General features: G+C 48.1%; 1 protein-coding gene across 1 annotated transcript; it reads left to right on the top strand.

The window, feature by feature from the left end:
* Window positions 11,027-18,828, top strand: NAPSA (napsin A aspartic peptidase). Its single transcript, XM_018062859.1, has 9 exons — window positions 11,027-11,530; window positions 14,902-15,043; window positions 15,181-15,304; window positions 15,495-15,613; window positions 15,957-16,156; window positions 17,225-17,347; window positions 17,555-17,699; window positions 18,262-18,360; window positions 18,541-18,828. Exons 1-9 carry the CDS (start codon window positions 11,448-11,450, stop codon window positions 18,730-18,732), a joined length of 1,227 nt encoding a protein of 408 aa, XP_017918348.1. The 5' UTR covers window positions 11,027-11,447; the 3' UTR covers window positions 18,733-18,828.

Below are 19,173 nucleotides of genomic sequence, written 5' to 3'. Positions count from 1 at the left end.
AGTTAATGGAGACCTCCTCCAAGAGGGCTTATGCCACAGGCTGAGTGGCCAGTCTCCTGCACCCAGAGCCTCTGCCCCTGCGGCAGGCCACTGCTGACCCATACCTCCACAGGAGACACTCACACACACTTCTGACTCAGTCTCTGTGGGGTCTCTGGGCCCTGGTGCACACAAGGTTTTGTGTGAACCCTCTGAGCATCTCTGGTGGGCATGCGGTTTGATTTTAAATGAGACTTCGCCCCTTCTACCACCTTCCTGGACAGTATGAATGGCACTGGCAGAGGAAGTCCTCAGGTCGGTAGGTGCCCAGTATACTACTGGAGAAGAGTGGAGAATCAACTCCCGAGGGCACGAAGGGATGGCGCCAAAGCGAAAACAGTGCCCAGCTGTGGATGTGACTGGTGATGGAAGTAAAGTCCAATGCTGTAAAGAGCAAGATTGCCTACGAACCTGGAATCTAAGGTCCATGAATCAAGGTAAACTGGAAGTGGTCAAACAGGAGATGGCAAGAGTGAACCTCAACATTTTTGGAATCAGTGAACTAAACTGGACTGGAATGGATGAATTTAACTCAGATGACCACTATATCTACTACTGTGGGCAAGAATCCCTTAGCAGGAATGGAGTAGCACTCATAGTCAACAAAAGAATCTGAAATGCAGTACTTGGGTACAGTCTCAAAAATGACAGAATGATCTCTGTTCATTTCCAAGGCAAGCCATTCAATATCACGGTAATCCAAGTCTATGCCCCAAGCAGTAATGCTGAAGAAGCTGAAATTGAACGGCTCTATGAAGACCTACAAGACCTTCTAGAAGAAATGTGGCAGAAACCAGTACTCAAGAAACCAAGCACCACACTCAGAGAGTTGGAGAACTCAGGTTTATTATGCCGGCAGGCCCAGAGGAGTTAACACCCCAAGCTCTGAGCCCTGAACAAAGGGGTTGCAGTGTTTTTATACACCGACAGGCATGATTAAGCAGGTTTGTGGGTTTGCAGGGGCTAGGGCGATTGCAAAGAGCAGGACAAGGGTGAGTGAGATAAGCTCCAGTTCCTAGTATTGTGAGTCCCCACTTTCTGAGACCTACGTGATCTAGACTTTGCAAGGAGCAAGCTGAGTTACAGAGGCAGAAGGAGCAGGAGGTTATGTAAAAATTTTATTTTCCTCTTCACTAACACCCAAGATAGATGTCCTTTTCATCACAGGGGACTGGAATGCAAAAGTAGGAAGTCAAGACATACCTGGAGTAACAGGCAAATTTGGCCTTGGAGGATAGAATGAAGCAGGGCAAAGGCTAATAGAGTTTTGCCAAGAGAACGCATTGGTCATAGCAAACACCCTCTTCCAACAATACAAGAGACAACTCTACACATGGACTTCACCAGATGGTCAATACCAAAATCGGACTGATTATATTCTTTGCAGCCAAAGGTGGAGAAGCTCTATACAGTCAGCAAAAACAAGACCATGAGCTGACTGTGGCTCAGATCATAAACTCCTTATTTCAGGCTTAAATTGAAGAAAGTAGGGAAAGCCACTAGACCATTCAGGTATGCTGCTGCCACTAAGTTGCTTCAGTCGTGTCTGACTCTGTGTGACCCCATAGACAGCGGCCCACCAGGCTCCCCCGTCCCTGGGATTCTCCAGGCAAGAACACTGGAGTGGGTTGCCATTTCCTTCTCCAATGCATGAAAGTGAAAAGTGAAAGTGAAGTCGCTCAGTCGTGTCCGACCCTCAGCGACCCCATGGACTGCAGCCTACCAGGCTCCTCTGTCCATGGGATTTTCCAGGCAAGAGTACTGGAGTGACCTAAATAAAATTCCTTACAATTACACAGTGGAAGTGACAAAAGATTCCAAGGATTAGATCTGATAGAGTGCCTGAAGTACTATGGATGGAGGTCTGTGACATTGCACAGGAGACAGTGATCAAGACCATCTCCAAGAAAAAGACCTGCAAAGAGGCAAAACAGTTGTCTGAGGAGGCCTGACAAATAGCTGAGAAAAGAAGAGAAGGGAAAGGCAAAGGAGAAAAGGAAAGATATATCCATTTGAATGCAGAGTTCCTAAGAATAGCGTGGAGAGATAAGAAGGCCTTCCTCAATTATCAATGCAAAGAAATAGAGGAAAACAATAGAACGGGAAAGACTAGAGATCTTTTCAAGAAAATTAGAGATACCGAGGGAACATTTCATGCAAAGATGGGCTCAATAAAGGACAGAAATGGTATGGACCTAACAGGAGCAGAAGATATTAAGAAGAGGTGGCAAGAATACACAGAACTAGACAAAAAGCATCTTCATGACACAGATAACCGTGATGGTGTGATCACTCACCTAGAGCCAGACACCCTGGAGTCTAAAGTCAAGTGGGCCTTAGTGTTCATCACTATGAACAAGCAAGTGGAGGTGATGCAATGCCAGTTGAGCTATTTCAAATCCTAAAAGATAATGCTATTAAAATGCTGCACTCAATATGCCAGCAAATTTGGAAACTCAGCAGTGGCCACAGGACTGGGAAAGGTCAGTTTTCATTCCAATGCCAAAGAAGGGCAATGCCAAAGAATGTTCAAACTGCCGCACGATTGCAGTCATCTCACATACTAGCAAAGTAACGCTCAAAATTCTCCAAGCCAGGCTTCAACAGTGTGTGAACAGTGAACTTCCAGATGTTGAAGCTAGGTTTAGAAAAGGCAGAGGAACCAGAGATCAAATTGTCAACATCCATTGGATCATCGAAAAAGCAAGAGATTCCTAAAAAAATAAAAAAAAAAGAAAAAGCAAGATAATTCCAGAAAAACATCTAATTCTGCTTTATTGATTACACCAATGCCTTAGACTGTGTGGATCACAACAAACTGGAAAATTCTTCAAGAGATGGGCATACCAGACCACCTTATCGGCCTCCTAAGGAATCTGTATGCAGGTCAAGAAGCAACAGTTAGAACTGGACATGGAACAACAGACTGGTTCCAAATAGGGAAAGGAGTATGTCAAGGCTGTATATTGTCAACCTGCTTATTTAAATGATATGCAGAGTAGTATATCATGCAAAATGCCGGGCTGGATGAAGCACAAGCTGGAATCAAGATTGCTGGGAGAAATATCAATAACCTCAGATATGTAGATGACACCACCCTTATAGTAGAAAGTGAAGAGGAACTGAAGAGCCTCTTGACAAAAATGAAAGAGGAGAGTGAAAAAGCTGGCTTAAAACTCAACATTGAAAAAAACGAAGATCATGAATCTGGTCCCATCACTTCATGGCAAACAGGTGGGGAAACAGTGCAAATAGTGACAGACTATTTTTTTGGGCTCCAAAATCCGTACAGATGGTGACTGCAGCCATGAAATTAAAAGACCCTTGCTCCTTGAAAGAAAAGTTATGACCAACCTAGATAGCATATTAAAAAGCAGAGACAGTTTGCTGACAAAGGTCCGTCTAGTCAGGGCTAGGGGTTTTTCCAGTGGTCATGTATGGATGTGAGAGGTGGACCATAAAGAAAGCTGAGCGCCGAAGAATCGATGCTTTTGAATTGTGGTGTTGGAGAAGACTCTTGAGAGTCCCTTGGACTACAAGGAGATTGAACCAGTCAGCCCTAAAGGAAATCATTCCTGAATATTCGTTGTAAAGACTGATGCTGAAGCTGAAACTCCAATACTTTGGCCACTTGATGTGAAAAAAACTGACTCCCTGTAAAAGACTCTGATGCTGGGAAAGATTGAAGGCAGGAGGAGAAGGGGACGACAGAGGATATGGTTAGATGGCATCACCAACTCGATGGAGTTGATGAGTTTGAGCCAGCTCCAGGAATTGGTGATGGACAGGGAAGCGTGGCATGCTACAGTCCATGGGGTCACAAAGTGTTGGACGCGACTGAGCGACTGAACTGAACTGATCTTGTCATTATGATTAAATGAAATAAAAAGTGGTGAACATTGCCAGGCTCAAATAAGGAGCTCAGTATGTGTGCACGCTAAGTCAGTTCAGTCGTGTATGACTCTGTGCAACCCGATGGACTGCAGCCTAAGCCTCCTCTCTCCATGGGATTTCCAGAGCTATGTTTATTCTGGCGAAACTGTTTTTGAAATGGTCTGAAGATGGACAACAATTTTGGGGCAAGTCACTCAGTCTCAGTTTGTAACTATTCAGTGCTGTTGAGGGGACTTCCCGTGACAGACCCCTCCCATATATTCTCTGCTGCAGAATCTCTCTGAAATACCCAGAGAATAGTATTTCATGTATATTTCCTGAGTTTTTCAGATGTTGAAAACCACCACCACATGTAAGAAATTAACTACTTGATGACTGCAGACTTAACAGGCTGAGACTGATAACAGACTGAGACTGTTAACTATCCCATTACCTGAACAGCAACCAAGCAGAGAACTGTGCACGAACTGATCACATACCCTGGGACAGCCTTCCCTCACCTTGCCTTTAAAAATGCTTTGCTAAGGGAAGGGGGATAGATTGGAAGTTTGGGATTGACATGTTATATTGCTACCTTTAGTTTATTTTTTAATTTAGTAATTAGCTTTTGGTTACACTGGGTCTTTGCTACTGCACACAGGCTTTCTCTAGTTGTGGTGAATACAGACTTCTCAAAGCGGTGGCGTCTTTTGTTGCAGAGCATGAGGTCCAGGGCACTCAGGCTTTGGCGGTTGCAGGACATGGCTCAGTAGCTGAGGCTGTCGAGCTCTAGAGCGCAGGCTCAGTAGTTATGGCCCACGGGCTTAGCTGCTCCACGGCATGCGGGATCTTCCCGGATCAGGGATCGAACACATGCCTCTTTCATTAGCGGGTGGATTCTTTGAAGCTCCCCTCCTGCTGTTTTGGAGCATCTGTCCACAGACGATGAACTCTAGCTGCTCATCCTGGAGCCCACCTATCTCCTGTCTCATTAGGAATATAATTCCTAGAGTTTGAAAAAAATTTAAACTAGAATTTATAAAGAAACTGAGGTGTCAGATAGGGAAAGAGCGAATCTTGAACGACAAAATAGGCCCACACCGCCACCTTGTGACCATTTACGGAGTTACAGGCAAGTCCTTTCAGTTCAGTTCAGTCGAGTTCAGTCGCTCAGTCAGGTCAGATTCTTTGCGACCCCAAGGACTGCAGCACGCCAGGCTTCCCTGTCCATCACCAACTCCCAGAGCTCACTCAAACTCACGTCCATCGAGTCTGTGATGCCATCCAACCATCTCATCCTCTGTCGTCCCTTCCTCCCACTTCAATCTTGCCCAGCATCAGAACCTTTTCCAAGGAGTCAGTTCTTCCCATCAAGTGGCCAAAGTATTAGAGTTTCAGCTTAAGCATCAGTCTTTTCAGTGAATATCAGGACTTATTTCCTTTAGGATTGACTGGCTTGATCTCCTTGCAGTCCAAAGGACTCTCAAGAGTTTACTCCATGCTGTGCTAAGTCTCTTCAGTCGTGTCCGACTCTTTGTCACCCCATGGACTGTAGCCCACCAGGCTCCTCTGTCCATGGGGATTCTCCAGGCAGGAATACTGGAGTGGGTTTCCAGGCCCTTCTCCAGGGGGATCTCCCTGATCCCCTGGGATCGAACCCATGTCTCTTACATCTCCTGGCTTTTACCCTTAGCACCACCTAAGAATTGGGAATGGGAGATGCTGAATCTGGGTGAGGGGACCCCAAGGTGTCAAGACTGAGTATTCTAGCTGCTTGTTGTAAGAGTTATTGTAGAGAAAACTGGCCCTCCACCCTGTTGTGTCAGGGAAATATCTCAGAGTAACCAGTGCTCAAAGTGGGTCCTTAAACATATTTATTGAGTCTTTGCAAGATGCTAGGTGCTGTCCTAGGTGCTATGGACAGAGTGGCAAGGGGAACAGCCCAAGATCCCTGCCCTTGCATCGAAGAAGCATGTGGCTTACTGCTGATAACATTAGTCATGTTGTGTTAATTGCAGTTAGTGAAATGTTAGAAGATGTCAATACTACGGGGACAAATGCCCTTGTGGTCCAGTGGTTAAGAGTCTGTCTGCCAATGCAGGGGACATGGGTTCGATCACTGGTCCGGGAAGACTCCACATGCCTCGGGGCAGCAAAGCACACGTCTCACAACTACTGACACCTGCACGCGTAGAGCCTGTGTTTCACAAGAGAAGCCAGCCCAGTGCAATGAAGAGTAAGTAGCCCCCGTTGGCCGTAACAAGAGAAAGCCATGCACAGCAGTGAAAGACCCAGCGCAGCCAGAAATGAATACATACACTTCAAAGAAAAGGTATATATATATATATATATTTAAAAGCTATGGGGGAAAAATAGATCTGGGTAAAAAAAGTTGGAAATTCTGGGAGAGAATGGTTTCCATATTCAATAGGGTAGACAGGGAAGACATCACTAAGAAGGTGGAATTTAAGCAAAGATTTGAAGGAAGAGAGGGAGGGAGTAAGATTTTTCTGGAGGGAAAACACAAGGGCAGAACAGCCTGTGAAAAGGCCCTGAGGCAGGAGTATGTCTAGGATGTTTGAGGAATAACCAGGAGTGAGGCGGGGAATGAGAACGGACAATGCCAGGGAGGTTGTTCCTCAGTCACTCAGTCGTGTCTGACTCTTTGTGACCCCATGGGCTGCAGCACGCCAGGCTTCCCTGTCCTTCACTGTCTCCTGGAGTTTGCTCAAACTCATGTCCATTGAGTTGATAATGCGGTCCAACCATCTCATCCTCTGTCTCCCCCTTCTCTTCCTGCCGTCAATCTCTCCCAGCATCAGGGTCTTTTCCAATGAGTAGGCTTTTCACATCAGGTGACCAAAGTATTGGAGTTTCAACCTTGGTATCAGTCCTTCCAATGAAGATTCGGGAATGATTTCCTTTAGGACTGACTAGTTGGATTTCCTTGCTCTTCAAGGGACTCTCAAGAGTCTTCTCCAGCACCACAGTTCAAAAGTATCAATTGTTTGGCACTTGGCCTTCTTTATGGTCCAACTCTCACATCCATACATGACTACTGGAAAAACCATGACTTTAACTATGTGGACCTTTGTTGGCAAGGTGACATCTCTGCTTTTGAATATGCTGTCTAGGTTTATCATAGCTTTCTGCAGAGGTACATCCCCGGTGGATCCAGGGAATTTGAAGGGGGGACAGAGTCTGTGAGAAAAAACTCATTTATTTGGAAATATAAAGAGAGATTAGGGAAGAATAGTGTAGTAGGAAAATTAGTGGAGAAAAGATGCTGAATAACTTGCTTTACGTGGAAAACCAATAAAGTTCCAAGACAAGGAACTTGCACCGTCTACGTAGGCCACTGGCACCCACTTGAATAGCAGAGGGTGCCCCGCCTTGGGCTCCCTCTTGTGTGGGTCTTAGAAGTCAGGGCAAATAAGTAGACTTGGTGAGCCTCCACGCTCCAGATGGGAATTCAGCCAGAAAAAAACGAGAAAAGAACGACATGGGGGAGCCAAGCACATTGGTGCCAGACCCACAACTTTATTTTCAAAAGCAGCTTATATACCCCAAGTTGTACATAAAGAAATAATGGAATATGCAGAGTTATGCAGGGGCAGCAGTCCTGACCCTTATTGAGACCAGGCTTTCTTTTTGCATACCTTCCCATATACAAAAGGTCTCAGGTGGTTTACATTATCTTCTGGCCAAGAGGCCTGTTAACATTTTTATGGCTCTCTTCCTAGATAAATGTCTATCAACCAGAAAACTCTTTTTTCCTTGAAGTGTTTTTTTTTTTAATCTGAATCACCCTCAAAGTACTAAATAAAGTTACATTCCTGTAGAACAAAGGTACAGTGGGTTATAACAAAGAAAGCACTTAACTCAAAGATCTAATGTTGCTAATACCAGGGCTACTACCTGTTTTTTCCATATACCAATATATCTACAAATAAAAGATATGAAAACTTGGCAGCAAGTATTGGCTCAACAAATGAAACCCTTAATCAGTCCTATTCTAATGATTTTGACTCCTTGGAAGCCCCTACATTCCTAGGATGTTTTAAGCTTCCTGTGCCTCCCGCAGTCCGGAGGCCGCAAATAATCACATGCACAGCTGTGAGAGTCTGGCAGGCAGGCTAGAAAGCCATCAGAGGGGTTTTTGGATTGAAACACCCTTATTATGCCCAGGAGACTTATTATCTAAAAGCTCTAAATTAACTTTTTCCGGAAAAGGGTGGTGGGGGGACAGCCTCCTGTTAATGTCGGAAGAGTAGGTGGAAAGCATAACACAGTAAAGCAGGCAGACTCTGGTTTTGGGGGTAGATGCTCGAGAATTTCCAGGGGGACCCCTGAGGCTCGATCCCGCCTTTGCATATGCTGAGCCTCCTTCCTCCTGACCTTTGCCACGGGCGGGGTTCCTCACACTGGCTCCCGGCAGCTTTCCTTCCAAGAAGCATGCATCTTATAATTTCATGGCTGCAGTCACTGACTGCAGTGATGTTGGAGCCCAAGAAAAGAAAATCTATCACTGTTTCCACTTTTTTCTTTTGTATTTGCCATAAAGTGATGGGACTGGATGCCATGGTCTTAATTTTTTGAATGTTGAGTTTTAAGCCAGCTTTTTCACTCTTCTCTTTCACTCTCATCAAGAGGCTCTTTAGCTCCTCTTTGCTTTCTGCCATTAGAGTGTTATCATTTGCATGTCTGAGGTTGTTGCCAGGCAGGGACAAATTATATAAGGTCTTTCAATTCAGGAATGTCATTGGTACCTCTGATTGTTAGATCCCACCTTTCCCACCCCCACCCCCCATTTCTCTCATCTCCTCCTGTGTCCTCCCTTCCTTAGACTGCATAGATTCTGTGATCAACCACCATAATCGTGCCCTTGCACAAATGACATGATCTCCCTTCCTCTTTTTCCCTCAGTCATACTTGCCCAGCAAAACCCCAACCCTGGTTAAAATGAACTCACTGCCTTCTCTGCGCCTGCTCCCACCCAGCTGAACTCAGGAGGGAACACATTTCAGATGTGTGGCTGCAAACACTCAGAACCAAACTGCAAGGCTGCCACAGTTTTCTTCTCCAGCCCCCAAGAAATTATTTTCTCATCTCTTCTCTCTAAACCTCCAGCCATTCTCCCTGCTTTCATTCTCACTTCTTCTTTTGCTGAAAAAAATAGAACCAATCAGAAAGAAACTTCCTTAGGCTGGCCCCAGGGACACTACCAGCTCACTTGCAGAGGTGCACTCTTGCCCCTCCCGTGAGCATGTTTGGACAATCTGTAAGAGGCCAACCGCTCCACTTTGGCACTGAGTCTCCTCTCCTCTCCCTCCTCAAACATTTCCTTCTTGCAGTGTTTCCTTCTCTCCATTGCATCATTATTTGTGCAACACCTGAGCCTTTGCTCCTTTATGATTCCTCTTCACTGCCCCCACTTCCTCATGGTGCTCTTGAGAATGCTTCCTGAAAACTCGGGGGTCCTAGGCCCTCCCTCTTTGTAACTTCGCCCTTGACAATCCCTTTCCTCCAGCATCCAGCTAAGCTACGACACCCTAAAGGAAACCCAAAGTCCAGAGACGGAGTCCCAACACGATTTTGAAGCAGATCTTCTGGCCTTACTGAAGCTTTCTGATGACGGCTGCCTCAGCTGACATCTGCCTGCAACCCCACGAACCAGAACTGCATAGTCAAGCGGCTTTCAAATTTCGAACCCAGAAAGCTCATCAAAAAATTATAAATGATTTTTTTTTCAAATTTTCAACATTTTATTTTGTACTGGGGTATAGCCAGTTAACATTGTTGTGATAGTTTCAGGTGAACAGTGAAGGGATGCAGCCATATACATACATGTATTCATTGCCCTCCCCCCCTCCCATCCAGGCTGGCACATAGCATTGAGTAGAGTTCCACGTGCTTTATAGTAGGGCCTTGTTGATTATCTTTTTTTAATATAGCAGTGTGTACATGACCCTCCCAAACTCCCTGACTATACCTCCCCCCAGGAACCATCAGTTTGCTTTCTAAGTCTGTGAGTCTCTTTCTGTTTCACAAGTAAGTTCATCTGCATCATTTCTTTTTTAGATTCCACACATAAGGGATGTCATAGGATACTTCACCTTCCCTGTCTGACTTCTTTGCTCAGTATGAGTCTCCCTAGGGCCATCCAAGTTGCTGCAAATGGAGTTGCTTCATTCTTTTTAATGGCTGCGTAATATTCCAGTGTGTATGCGTACCACATCTTCTTTGTTCCGTCTTCCGAAGATGGACATTTAGGTCGCTTCTGTGTCCTGGCCATTGTCAACAGTGCTGTTTCTGTCTTAAACCACTCGGTTTTCGAGTGACTTATTACACAGCATTAACTAACAAGTAGACCCTGCTAAGTTTGCGTTTCTCTAGTTCTAATCAATCCTTGTAAATGGAAATACCATTAACACAGTTGTAATTGTAATAAGGTAAATGATTTTTTTTTTTCTGATAGATTCTTGGGCTGTATCTTGGGGCTTTGAAATCAGAAACTTTGAGGGTGGTATCTAGAAATCTAAGGCACTTTTCAGTTGGATTTTTGGATGCTCCTCAATATTTAATTAGGGAAAGGGGGCAAACACAGACACTGAATTATTTTTATGCTTCCCTGGTAGCTCAGATGGTAAAGAATCTGCCTGCAGTGCAGGAGACCTGGGTTCGATCCCTGTGTTGGGAAGATCCCCTGGAGAAGGGCATGGCAACCCACTCCAGTATTCTTGTCTGGAGAATCCCATGGAAAGAGGAGCCTGGTGGGCTACAGTCCGTGGGGTCACAAAGAGTCAGACACGACTGAGCAACTAACCACAGCACAGCAATGGGACTGTGAACTGTTTTTATTTGTGCGTGTGTTTCATTATTTCCCAGGTAAGACAATAAGTGGGTCCTAGGACTTCCCTGGAAGTCTAATGATTGAGACTTTGCCTTCCAGTGCAGTGGATGCAGGTCTGATTCCTGGTCAGGAGTCAAGATCCCACATGCCTCATGACCAAAAGAAAAGAAAAGAAAGCAGAAGCAATATTGTAACAAATTTAACAAAGACTTTAAAAACAGTCCACACCAAGAAAACCTTACCAAAAAAAAAAAAAAAAGAAGAAGAAGCGGGTTCTTGATACTCTGGCAGTCTGATTCTCTCACCCTTCCCCCAGACCCTTCACAGACACCCTGCCCATCCCTTTGGTGGCCCAAGAAAACCCTTGTGGTTAATGAGTCTCAGAAAAAAATGAAGTGAAAGTTTAAGTAAAAGAGACAATATCTAAAGAATGGAGGGGGCGGGGCACAGAAGACCCTCCACCACCACTGAATCTGGGAGTGAGGCACGGCAGTAACACAGGATAATACTTCTGGAGACCCTACAAAAATATTCTGCACATCCTTTCAAAAGTACCACCCGTTATCCCCACATCACCCATCAAGAAACTCCATGTCTTAGTGGAGTGGGCAGTGAATAGGGCGGAGTCTCCGCTAAAGAAAACAGGGCTGCAGGAGGCCTGGGTCCACACAGGCCCCCGGAGATGCCGCTGCCGCCGCCGCTGCTGCTGCTGCCGCTGCTGCCTCCATTCCTGACCCTGGAGCCCGCCGGGGCCTCGCTGATCCGGTACTGGGGACCCCCATCACCCTCATACCTGGGACAGACTCTCTCCCTCTTGCCCTCAAGTCCAGGGCTCCCCAGTTCAGGGACTCCCGAACCTGGAACCCCAACATCCATGACTCCTATCTTTTCAGTTCCTGGGTCTCTGAATTGGGCTCTCACCCACTGAAGGGTCCTCCCTGATCTCTCCTGAGACCCAAGCCCTTTCAGTCCAGGGTCCTCCGCCCTGAGACCCTGGGTTGGGGCCCATCCCGAAGTACACATTTTTGGAAGGACTCTGCTGGCCCCACTCTGAGCTGTGATCATCTGATACTGAAATCTCCATACCTGTGACACCCCTCTTCCAACAAAACTTGGAGAGACAGGTCTGTGACATTTAAATTGAGACTCCCCCAGTTTTGCATCTTCCAAACTGTTGAGGTCTCAAGTAGTCCCATTTTAGGGACCCCCTATGACCTCACCCCCACCTCTGATGCCTCCCCATCTTTCCCTTCCTCTCCTCTCCTCTCTCCACTTTCTGGAACTCTTAATGGCAAGAGAGGGTCTACTCTTCCAGGAAACATTTTATCCCCACTTCACATTCTTAAGCCTCTCAAGGATTGAGTCATGGGTGGCGGGGTTGGGGCGGGGAGGGCATTGCAGAGAGCAGAGCCCCAGGGAGAAACTACAAGCAGGTACAGAAAGATTACTGCACATGATGTTTGCTAACCTACTTTCTCAACCTAATAGATCATGGCCACTTCCCAAGTTAATGCAAAGAGACTCTCTGAGTGTTGACTCAGGACCAACAACACTGGCATGAGCAGGACCCAGGAACCTGGTAGAAATGCAAATCTTTGGGCTCCGTCCTAGACACCTACTCAATCAGAAAGTAGCAGTTCTAAAATTTATTTCACTTTTGCTGCTGCTGCTGCTAAGTCACTTTAGTCGTGTCCGACCCTGTAGGGAACTAGGTTTAAGGAAGGTTGAGAAGTGCTTGCAAACGAGACCCTCAACCAGGGCTGAACATTCTTGCAAACGAGATGTTCTGCCCAGTGTAGGGAACTAGGTTTAAGGAAGGTTGAGAAGTGCTTGCAAACGAGACTCTCAACCAGGGCTGAACATTCTTGCAAATGAGATGTTCAGCTAAGAATCCTGTTTGTTCCCATGGGAAAAGAACATTGCTTGCACACAAGGATGTTTCTCTGATTCCTCAAAAGGAACAGACCCTGGGACAAAACGGATTCTAAGTTGATAAGGAAGTTCCCCAAAACAAAGTCTTAGCTGCAGTAAATAAGTCAAGGTAAAGGTTATCTCGCCCTGCGCCTGCGCACTGTATAGTCTCTGAATCATAGTGCTTGGCAGCTTGCCCTGTAGGTTGTTGTGCAAGGGATATAAAATAAAGCAGCTGTAAGAAGCAAGTGTTAAAAATATAAAGATTCAAACCACTCTGCAGTGTTGGTGTTTCATTCCGTCGCCGGCACGACCCTGTGCAACCCCATAGACAGCAGCCCACCAGGCTCCTCCATCCCTGGGATTCTTCAGGCAAGAACACTGGAGTGGGTTGCCATTTCCTTCTCCAATGCATGAGAGTGAAAAGTGAAGGTAAAGTGGCTCAGTCGTGTCCAGCTCCTGGCAACCCCATGGACTGCAGCCTACCAACTCCTCCGTCCATGGGATTTTCCAGGCAGGAGTACCAGAGTGGGCTGCCATTGCCTTCTCCAATTCCACTTTTGAATATGTACTTATTTGGCTGCACCAGGTCTTAGTTATGACATACAAGATTTTCTCTGCGACATGTGGGATCTATTAGTTGTGGCATAGTAACTCTCGGTTGAGACATGTGGGATCTTAGTTCCCTGACCAGGGATGGAACCCGCGCCCCTTGCAGTGGGAAGCTCGGAGTCTCAACCACTGGCTGCGCTGGGACTCCATTGCTTTGCCCAGGTTTTCTCCAGTTGTGGCGAGCGGGGGCTATTCTTCGTTTTGGTGTGAGGGCTTCTCCTTGCAGTGACTTCTCTTGTGGGGGAGCACGGGCTCTAGGCATGTGGGCTTTGGTAGTTATGGCGCATGGGCTTAGGTGTTTCATGGTGCGTGGAATCTTCCTGGACCAGGGATGGAACCCATGTCCCCAGCACTGGCTGGCAGAGTCCTATCCACTGTGCCACCAAGGAAGTTCTATATACATTCTTTTCCCTTTTCTTTTCCATTATGGTTTATTACATGATATTGACCATAGTTCCCTGTGCTATACAGTAGGAACTTGCTGTTTATCCATTCTTCAGTTCAGTTCAGTTCAGTTCAGTTGCTCAGTCGTGTCCAACTCTTTGCGAATGAACCGCAGCACGCCAGGCCTCCCTGTCCATCACCATCTCCCGGAGTTCACTCAGACTCAAGTCCATCGAGTCCGTGGTGCCATCCAGCCATCTCATCCTCTATCGTCCCCTTCTCCTCCTGCCCCCAATCCCTCCCAGCATCAGAGTCTTTTCCAATGAGTCAACTCTTCGCATGAGGTGGCCAAAGTACTGGAGTTTCACCTTTAGCATCATTCCTTCCAAATTATCCATTCTATATATATGACATTGATAGTTTCCGGGACTTTCCTGGTGATCCAATGGCTAAGACTCCAGGCTCCCAGTGCAGCGGGACAGCTTTGATTCCTTGTCAGGGAACTAGATCCCCCATGCCATAACTAAGAGTTTGCATGCTGCAATTAAAACATGTCACAAGTAAAAGATGCTGCAACAATGGCCACTCTCCCACGTGCAGTAACTAACACCCGACACAAAATATTAAAAATATTGATAGCTTGCAACTGCTAATCTCAAACTCTCAATCCATCCCCCCACCCCGCTCTGAATATATTAGAATCTTGGGAGAACTTCATGTACATCCATTCTGGAATGGCTTATTTTACATTATTTGGAATGTCTTTTATTGAAACATTTTGGGGAGAGTCTGTTTGGGATGGTTTGCTCTTGGGAGAGTCTTCAGTCCCCCTGAAGACTCTGTCATTGTGGTTTGGTAGGTGTTTGGTGGGGGTTTTCTGGAAGGTTACTTTTGTAGGGCTCCTGGCAGTGACCCTGATGCTGGGAAAGGTTGAAGTCTGGAGGAGAAGGGGACAACAGAGTTTGAGATGGTTGGAAGGCATCACCGACTCGATGGACATGAGTTTGAGCAAGCTCCAGGAGCTGGTGTTGGACAGGGAAGCCTGGTGTGCTGCCGTCCATGGAGTCGCAAAAGGTCGGATGTGACTGAGTGACTGAACTGAACGAGTAGTGACCATTACTCCAGGACCACGGAAATGTTTACATTGTCATATCCTCTTTGGGGCAGTCTGTTATGGAGGATCTCTAGAAAGGGTAGCTCCTTAACTGTTGGCATCTCTTCCCCCACAGGATCCCACTTCGAAGAGTCAACACTGGATTCAAGGCCCTGAACCCACTGAGGGGATGGGAGAAGCTAGCGGAAGCCCCCACGTTGGGGGCTCCATCCCCTGGGAACAAGTCCCTCTTTGTGCCTCTCTCCAATTACCTGAACGTAAGTCACAGCCCTACATAGGCTGCCAACACCGCCCCCCTCCCCCCGGCCCCCCCCCCCCCCCCCCCCCCCCCCGCCCCGGGTTCCTGCCCTCAAGTCAAGCTCCACATCCACAACCTCTCCTGTTTTGCCATCAGGCCCAGTATTATGGGGAAATTGGGCTGGGGACCCCCCCACAAAACTTCTCTGTCGTCTTTGACACTGGCTCCTCCAACCTCTGGGTTCCGTCTGTGAGATGCCGCTTCTTCAGTCTACCCTGCTGTGAGCTTTCATAAGGGAAATTAAGGTTGAACTCGGGCAAAGGGAGAAGGGGGGCGGGGCCTGGCCTTCCCAGGGTTTTTGAAGACCTGTTCTCTTCCGACACACCCTCACAGGTGAGTTGGCCAGAGGGGCAGGAGGCACCGGGAAGACCTCTCTTCCCCAGTGACGTCTCCCTGACCCTCTAACCTAGGGCTCCACCACCGCTTCAACCCCAAAGCCTCCAGCTCCTTCCGGTTCAATGGGACCAAGTTTGCCATTCAATATGGAACCGGGCGCCTAGCAGGCATCCTGAGTGAGGATAAGCTGACTGTGCGTGACCTCGTTCCCCGGACCGCGGGAGCCTAGAAGCAGCCCATTTCTAACATTATCTGGGTTAGGGAGGGGTTTGGCGAGGCGGGTCCTCCTGGGTAAACAGGCAGACAGGGCTTCGGAAGCGGGAGGCGGGGCTTCCTGGAGGAAGGAGGGTGGGGCGGGGGCTCCTAGGCAGGGGTGGCCCTTGGCCAGGCAGAACTTCCTAGGGAGTTGGAGGTATTCACAGCTCCACGGGGTTTTGAGGACCCGATCTGGGATTCATGCCCTGGTTTGGGAGACCTCAGAGTTATGTAGGTAACGTCCTCCTAGAAGTAACTCACTCCTTTTGCATCTACCCCAGATTGGGGGAATCACAGGTGCAACAGTGACTTTTGGGGAGGCTCTGTGGGAGCCCAGCCTGGTCTTCACGTTTGCCCACTTTGATGGGATACTGGGCCTTGGTTTTCCCGTTCTGGCCGTGGGAGGAGTTCGGCCCCCGCTGGACAGACTGGTGGACCAGGGCCTACTGGATAAGCCTGTCTTCTCCTTCTACCTCAACAGGTAACGGGTGAGGGTCTACCTTCTGCTTAAGTTCTAGTCCCAAGAAGGAAGTCCTGCCCTCCTTCAGGAAGTCCCTTGCCCAATAAAGGAAGTCCCGCCCTCCATTCAGGAAGTCACTGTCCCAATAGAAGAAACACCTGAACCCTAGTCAGAAATTCCACTTGCTAAGCAACACCTTGAGACCTATTAAAGAAACTCACCATCATTTAAAATGTTCCACATTTCAAAACTCAAACCAGGAAATTTCATGCTCTACCCCACCAAATACTGAATTTAAGAACCCCATCTTCAGCATAAAGAAATCCCAATTCTATTTGGGAACACACATCAGAAGTCAGGAATTGCCCCTTTTAGCCTAAGAAGTCCCATCTACCTTTTAGGAACCTTAAACCTTACACTCAAAAAGCCCCAGCTGTCATTCAGGAAGTCTGCAGGGAGGAAATTCTGTCTTTTAGTTATCTGGATGTCCAACCCAGGAAGTCCCATCCACTTTTCTTCTTTTTGCCCGGTCAGCATAGTTCCCCAACTGGAAATCAGACCGGTGACCCTTGCAGGGGACGAACAGAGTCCTAACCACTGGACTGCCAGAGAATTCGTCCATCTTACACTTAGTAGATCCTGTCCTTCCACACTTCTGGGAAGTCCCCACCCTCAACCCCCGTTCCCATCAGTCTCAGCCAACTGAAGTCTAATTCCACTGAATGTCTAGACATGCAATTCAGAAAGTCTCATCATCCACCTCACTCCTCTCAATCATGCCACCCAGAGCCAATTCAGAAATCTCAATGCTCTACTCCCCCCAAATCCTACTTTCTATATGCAAATCAAGAAGTCCCATGCCCACTTCAAGAAGCCCCCAAGACCCTGAAATCCTAACCTCCCCCAAGAAAATCCCCATTTCTCTTCATTTCTTGCCTTGCTTCCAGTCCCCACATTGAGGTTCTGCCTGCATCCCACTAACCCACCTAGAACCCAGACACCACCCCTTTGGCAGGAAGTCCCTCCCTTGGCCATTCCTGGGGCTGACAGGAGAAATTCCCTGACACCTACAACTGTCTGCCTCTGCAGGAACCCTGAGGCAGCTGACGGAGGAGAGCTGGTCCTGGGTGGCTCAGACCCAGCACACTACATCCCACCCCTCACCTTTGTGCCAGTCACAATCCCTGCTTTTTGGCAGATCCACATGGAGCGGTGAGGAACCTGGCCTCCTAGGTCTGGGAGGAGTAGGCTACAGCCTAAATTCCAATGTCCTGGGGAAAAGGGAGTTGGGGATCCAGATTCCTGGGTCTGATGGAGGAGGGGTTGTGGGCCTGGTCTCCTAGGTCTGAGGGAGGAGAGGACTGAGGGTCTTGCCTCCTAGGATGCCGGCTCTAATGACTGTTCCCTTCTGCCTCACAGTGTTCAGGTGGGCACAGGGCTGACTCTCTGTGCCCAGGGCTGTGCTGCCATTCTGGACACAGGCACATCTCTCATCACAGGACCCACTGAGGAGATCCGGGCCCTGCAGAAAGCCATTGGGGCAGTACCCCTGCTGATGGGGAAGGTGAGGACCTGGTGTCTGGTGCACATGGGCTGGGGAGACTCACAGGGATTTAACAGTGGTCACTGTACAGGATGCTATGGCCTGAGGGTGGGAATCAGATGGGTAGGAGGGCATCCCAGGGCAGAAAGCACTGGACCTTGTGAGTGAGAGGTTGGAGGGTAGTGGGAGGAAGCAAAGACACCTCCCTAGAGTCTATCCTGAGTGTCACAGTGCATAGGAGAGGATGGTGATCCAGGTTTACTGGATGAGAGTGAGTGAACATAAGTATAAGACTAGTTACATAGACCTGCAGGCCCAATATGGCCCGTGGGCCACCAGTTTTTGATTTTCAATTAGAGGTAAAGAGGACCTGATCAAATGGGAGCCTAGGATAAGTGGCAACAGTTATACAGGAATGAGGAAGAGCCAGTAAGGCTACAGAAGACAGGAGATCTTGACCACACAAGGTCTTTAACACCTAGTTGCCCAAAATGGACATCACCCTGCTGCACTGGGGAGTCACAGAAAAAAATTGAGCTGAGAAGGAATCCCTCATCTCGGACTTGTTCCTCTTTTTCCTCAGTACTACATCAAGTGTTCGAAAATCCCAACGCTCCCCCCAGTCTCCTTCCTTCTTGGGGGGGTCTGGTTTAACCTCACGGCCCAGGACTACGTCATCCAGGTAAGTGGCAATGACGTCAGAGTGGCGCCTTTGGAAGGGTGGGGCTGGGAGTGAGACGTCACTAGGTCCAAGTATGCGGCACAGAAACATATCTAGTGGTGGGCAGGGCGAAGCTCTGGCTCCTAGGAGGAAGGCAGGCCGGTGAGCGTGACACCTGTTACCGGTCTTATCGCCTTGTAGATTACTCGGAGTGGCTTCAGTGTCTGTTTGTCCGGCTTCATGGCTCTGGACGTGCCTCCGCCCTCAGGGCCCTTCTGGATCCTCGGTGATGTCTTCTTGGGTAGCTATGTGGCCGTCTTCGACCGTGGCGACAGGAAAAGCGGCGCCCAAGTGGGACTGGCCCGAGCTCGACCTCGCGGAACAAGACAGTAAAGGGGCGAGCTTGCGCAGGCGCAGTCGTTCGGTTGAGGCCCTGGTTAGGCGCATGCGCACACCTTGATAGTAAAAAAAATTACTATTTACATTAAACTTATCGAGGTCTCTTCCTTTTTTTTTTTTTTTAGAGGGAGATTTTAGGGGGAGGAAAAAAGTTAGTGTCCGGCTCTCTGGAGTTGAGACAGAAAGACATTGCTCCTTTTCTCCCGGAACACCGGTGGAAGGATCTTGTACTACGAAGCCCATGAAGCCCCTCGCCTACACTGCCTCTCTTCAAAGGCACCCGAAGCCGCAGAGCATCACGGACGTTGTAGTCTGAGCGGTGTTCACGCTCTGACGTGGGCGGGCGTAGCCACAACACGCGTAGGAAGCGACAGGTCGCGACCGCAGCGACAGGTGGCAGTGGCGGGGGCGGTGTCTGAAACCGTAAAGGGTTTC

Source organism: Capra hircus, chromosome 18 (genome assembly GCF_001704415.2).
Source record: "Capra hircus breed San Clemente chromosome 18, ASM170441v1, whole genome shotgun sequence".
Lineage (NCBI taxonomy): Eukaryota > Metazoa > Chordata > Mammalia > Artiodactyla > Bovidae > Capra > Capra hircus.
Note: the sequence above shows the minus strand (reverse complement) of the source record. Positions and strands in the feature narration are given on the sequence as shown.

Excerpts from the sequence above, each read along its gene's own strand:
- NAPSA (XM_018062859.1), top strand. The coding sequence starts at position 11,448 with ATGCCGCTGCCGCCGCCGCTGCTGCTGCTGCCGCTGCTGCCTCCATTC. Across the intron at positions 15,044-15,180 it reads CTCTCTCCAATTACCTGAAC|GCCCAGTATTATGGGGAAAT; the intron begins GTAAGTCACAGC and ends TTTTGCCATCAG. Across the intron at positions 17,700-18,261 it reads TACCCCTGCTGATGGGGAAG|TACTACATCAAGTGTTCGAA; the intron begins GTGAGGACCTGG and ends CTTTTTCCTCAG.